Source organism: Leguminivora glycinivorella, chromosome 22, assembly GCF_023078275.1.
Source record: "Leguminivora glycinivorella isolate SPB_JAAS2020 chromosome 22, LegGlyc_1.1, whole genome shotgun sequence".
NCBI classification, from domain to species: domain Eukaryota; kingdom Metazoa; phylum Arthropoda; class Insecta; order Lepidoptera; family Tortricidae; genus Leguminivora; species Leguminivora glycinivorella.
The window spans coordinates 13,235,554-13,240,180 of NC_062992.1; the positions used below are offsets into that span (position 1 = coordinate 13,235,554).

At 41.4% G+C, this 4,627-nt stretch overlaps 1 protein-coding gene across 1 annotated transcript; it reads right to left on the reverse strand.

Moving 5' to 3' along the window:
• Nucleotides 1-3,308: 3,308 nt before the first annotated feature.
• Nucleotides 3,309-4,198, reverse strand: LOC125237767. The gene is made up of 2 exons (XM_048144942.1): nucleotides 3,666-4,198; nucleotides 3,309-3,610 (listed from the first exon to the last, which is right to left on the reverse strand). Exons 1-2 carry the CDS (start codon nucleotides 4,121-4,123, stop codon nucleotides 3,586-3,588), a joined length of 483 nt encoding a protein of 160 aa, XP_048000899.1. The 5' UTR covers nucleotides 4,124-4,198; the 3' UTR covers nucleotides 3,309-3,585.
• Between the last annotated feature and the right edge of the window lie 429 nt (nucleotides 4,199-4,627).

Below are 4,627 nucleotides of genomic sequence, written 5' to 3' on the forward strand. Positions count from 1 at the left end.
TTACTAATTTAGTAGGTAATAAAAAATATTTTTTACGTGAATATACATATATATTAGACCTACCTATATCTAAAATGAGCAATTAAGTTCTTTGCTACTGTCCAGTCCTTGTCCAAATTAACTGCATTACTTCCTAAGCTCAATATTAAAATGCACAAGACTTTTGTCTAATATCTCATCATGCCCTAAGTTATATGAAAGTGAAGTAATGTTACATATTTATGTTGGATTTCTATAAAAATAGGTTCATTTTAATAATTCTTTCATCTTGGTGAATTTTATTTGTTGGTTAATTTTATGGTGGGTAGGTTTAAAAAGGTATTTCACACTTTTTCTAAGCATATTTCCTTGGTCCTGGGTTGGAATCCCGGTAAGGGCATTTATTTTTGTTATGAGCACAGATATTTTATTTCTCGAGTCATGGATGTTTTCTATGTATATAAGTAATATAAGTATGTATATTGCCGTTTAGCACCCATAGTACAAGCTTTGCTTAGTTTGGGGCTAAGTTGATCTGTGTAAGGTGTCCCCAATATTTGTTTATTTATTGATCACAGCAGGCCTTTTCTATACTCTATGAACAATGAAAACATCTAGGACAATTCATATGATATAATGTTGTTGTAGTAGCATTGTAAATAACTATTTACACGTGAATATTAAATACACCTATATTTTTAATTACCTTCAAATAGCTATGCTAGTGACACATGTTGTTTTATCATAATATTTGAAATTTTACAACGTGAGCATGTTAGCAATTAATATAAAATTCAACGAATACCTAATACCTATTGAGTTAGTTAAGTTAGTACCTGATCTAGTCTTTTTTCAAGGAGTGGTAAAAACTAAAAATATTTATAAATTCCTTAAAATGAACTTGGACTTGGCACGGGCAAGGGCCCCGGCTCGCTCCCCCCTTAGCTCTGGGCCTGGGGTTAGTAGCTAGTACAAAGTATTTGATTAAATTTACGTTTAAAATTAACAGTTTCATCATTAAATACCGAAATATCATCATCTGCAATGTCACAGTTTCGTTTTCTGTCAACCGTTTATTTGCCAAGAGTGGCACTGAAACTTGAGTAGTTTCATGTGCTCTGCCTACCCCTTCATGGGATACAGGCGTGATTGTATGTATGTATGTATGTACATCATCATCATCCTCCTTGCGTTGTCCCGGCATTCGCCACGGCTCGTGAGAGCCTGAGGTCCGCTTTGACTACTAATCCCTTAATTTGACAAATTAAGCATAAGATCTGTCTAAAAATTTACTTTTTTCTCATTTTGAATGTAGATTAATATCACTCAAAGTTTATGTACTTAACACAGAAACAATATTTTTATAGAAATTTCATACATACATACATACAATCACGCCTGTGTCCCATGAAGGGGTAGGCAGAGCACATGAAATTACTCAGATTTCAGTGCCACTCTTGGCAAATAAGGGTGTAGCGGAGATTTTACTCTAGAAGGGATGTAACAGCAATCTGGCTACATGGGTCTATACATATAACACAGTACAACATAGCCATTGCACCGACCATGAATCAACACTCGATGGGCGTACAATTCCATCTCAAATCTAACTCGATCTCATCTCTTGTTATGAATGCAACCTCTAAACTCTCTCAGGGAAAATTAGAAGGGCCCCAAGTCCCGTGGCTCTTATCGGTGGATGCACGGCACAACTGGCATGCTCAAGAACTTGCGATGAGTACTGAGGTGGGAACCATGTGGTCCCCGACGAGCCTCCACAACAACCCCTACAGCTCATCCATCAGCCTCCATAAAGTAACCTCCAGTAACTCAAACCGATAGCATACCAGCCACCTCACATGTTGCATTCAAACTCGAGCTACACACAGAATATCGCTCAACTCAACAACTCAGCTCTATCTCAAGGTAGCCGTTAACTCATGGTCACTGCAATATCCATGAGTATATCAAATATAGCAATGTCTCACTTACCAAGAGCGTCGTACACGTGCCACACGGCGAATTACGTACCAGTACTCAGAGCACATCTCTCCACGTGTCTCAACTCGTTTCCGCTCTTTTCTCCTCGCGGTCACCTCTGACACTTGCTCACCTCCATCGCCAGTGTTACCAGTGAAGAATACGCTAAGAGTGACGGTTTGGATACATACCACAATAACAGACTTCGCGATCTCCGCGACACTCCCGAAGGCGAGAAGATCACATAAGTAGCGTCATCAGCTGGCGCGTCCATTCGGCTATTCGTTCTCTAGCCCAAATGGCAGCGTTCCGCCTTGCTCTAGTCACTTCCTGTGGCTGGTCTTCCATAACAATTGTCTCTTTCACTTCTGTCTCGTCGGGTATATCATTATCAGAAGCTTGCTCAGTTTGCATAGGACTAGTTTCAGAATCTAACACAACTTCTCTCTCGATTGTCGATTCAGTAGGGATTGTTAACTCATCAATCTCCATCTCGGGCTCAGGAGATACCATCGTATCAGGTACTTTCGGGGGTTCTCTAATTTCAACTATCTCCATGGGCTCAGCTGGTATCTCTGCCATTTCAGTGTCTTGTGTTGGTAAACGTGCATAATCTGTTGGGCCGTACGTGTCAGACTCTAACGGATACAGGTGTGCTATGGATCTCGTGAATTCTGTATTCCCAACTACAACTTTGGCTGCTCGGCATTCACCGTCACGGCTTCGGATCAAGCTTGAAATTCTGCCAACCTTCCAATTGATCCTATTTTTGGAGTCATTCTTGATCTGGACGATGTCACCAACTTCTGGAGACTTCTTTGATATCACTCGCGGTTGTTTATGAGAGTGGCTGAAACTATCCCGCAGACTTGGTAGGTATTGGTTGGTGAACATCTCTTTATATTCGTTAAGTATCCTCTGACCTCTCTTCCAGCCTTCGACCAAGTCGACTTTTGTATTGGTGCCTTGTGAGGTTCCTTCGCAAAGTTCTGAGTTTATCTCTAGGCACTCACCTAGGGATAGAAAATCTGCTGGCCGCAGCACTGCCTCTGGGTCAGAACCCACTGCAGTCAAAGGTCTAGTGTTCAAGACAGCCTCAATCTCCTTCACTACTGTCTGCATTTGACCATCAGTTAATAAATGCTTATCAAGTGTGCGCTTCAAGCAGTGTTTTACCAGTCCAACTAAACGTTCATAGAAACCGCCTTGCCAGGGTGCAAGCTGCGTAATGAATTTCCACTCTGGCAGCTACGAAACGCCGTATCGCTAGCAAACACTCCTCAGCTGTCAAAGCCTTGACCAACTCCAAATGTACAGCACGAACTGCTAGGCATGTCATTAGACAAATCCATCGTTTTTCTCTGCCAGTATTTGTCTCCACTAAAACCGGTCCGAGGTAGTCTAATCCAGTGAAGGTAAATGGAGAACTATAGTTAACCCTTTCACTGGGTAGTGCAGGTGGTGGTGGCAGTTTGTAAGGACCTCCGGCATATTTCTCACACTGTGAACACATCTTTAGGGTTTTCTGAACTTGGGCTCGCCCATGAGGGATCCAATACTTCTCGCGTAATATGCTTAGCGTGTGCGGTACACCAACATGGTAGTTATCTCTATGCGTCTTCAGTATTATCTCGGTTGTGAAGGGTGATTTCTTCGGAATCAAAATGGGATATCTCTTATCATATGATAAATTTGCATTTGCGAACCTTCCTTTGCATCTCAAGATCCCATCTTCATCTCTAAAGAGACCTAAGTTTCGTAACAAACTAGTGACCTTTCCTGAAACTTCTTCTGAAAAGTATTTTCCTTGCAACTTCTTTATTTCGGACACTGACTCTTTTTCTGAGAGGTCTTGCAAAGAATCCAAACTTTCATGAAGTGTAGTGGGTGCAGAATTTTCTTCCAATTCAGGAAAGTCAAGTTCATTATCTTGGTCTTCATATCCTCTCATTGTCATCTCTGGACCGTCCACCATGTCCAGGGCCCTCCCAACCAAGCACAATTCTTCGTTCTTCTGCTGCTTTGGCCAATTGTTTTGGTCTTGTAGAAGAAAATCTGGACCATGGAGCCATAGATCCCGTTTTTGATGCCACAGTTCTGGCCTAGTAGCTATATCTGCAGGGTTTTGTTTTGAGTTAACATAGCGCTGCTCTACTCCTAACATATCCTTAATTTGCTTGATCTCATTGACTCGTCTCAATACAAATGGTGGAAGCAGCCTACTTGATTCGATCCAAGCTAGGACAATTTGACTATCCGTCCACAAATATATCTTGCATATATTTAGGTCTAGGTGGCTTTTGACATACTTCAGAAGTCTACTTCCTATCAGACACCCTAGCAATTCAAGTCTAGGAATTTTGAGATCGCTCTTGTCTTCTGCCGGGGTTATTCTGCACTTAGACATAAGAAACGAAGTTGATACATGCTCTTCAGTTATGACACGCAAGTAGACGACTGCTGCATATGCATTCATTGACGCGTCAGTGAAGCAATGTAGTTCGTACTTAGTACAACCCGGCTTTACTCCACTTGTAACATGTCGGGGCAGTTCTACTTCGTTAACAGCTTTTAAATCTTTAATTATGTTCCTCCATGATGTCAACAAGTCTTCAGGCAGAATCTCATCCCATTTGAACTTCCTAGTACAGATCTCCTGGAACAAGAG

What these genes read in the sequence shown, in the direction of transcription:
- LOC125237767 (XM_048144942.1), bottom strand. Translation starts at nt 4,123, where the DNA reads ATGTTAGGAGTAGAGCAGCGCTATGTTAACTCAAAACAAAACCCTGCA. An exon ending in ATCTTGAGATGCAAAGGAAG is followed by an intron (nt 3,611 to 3,665) that starts GTTCGCAAATGC and finishes TTGATTCCGAAG; the next exon opens with AAATCACCCTTCACAACCGA.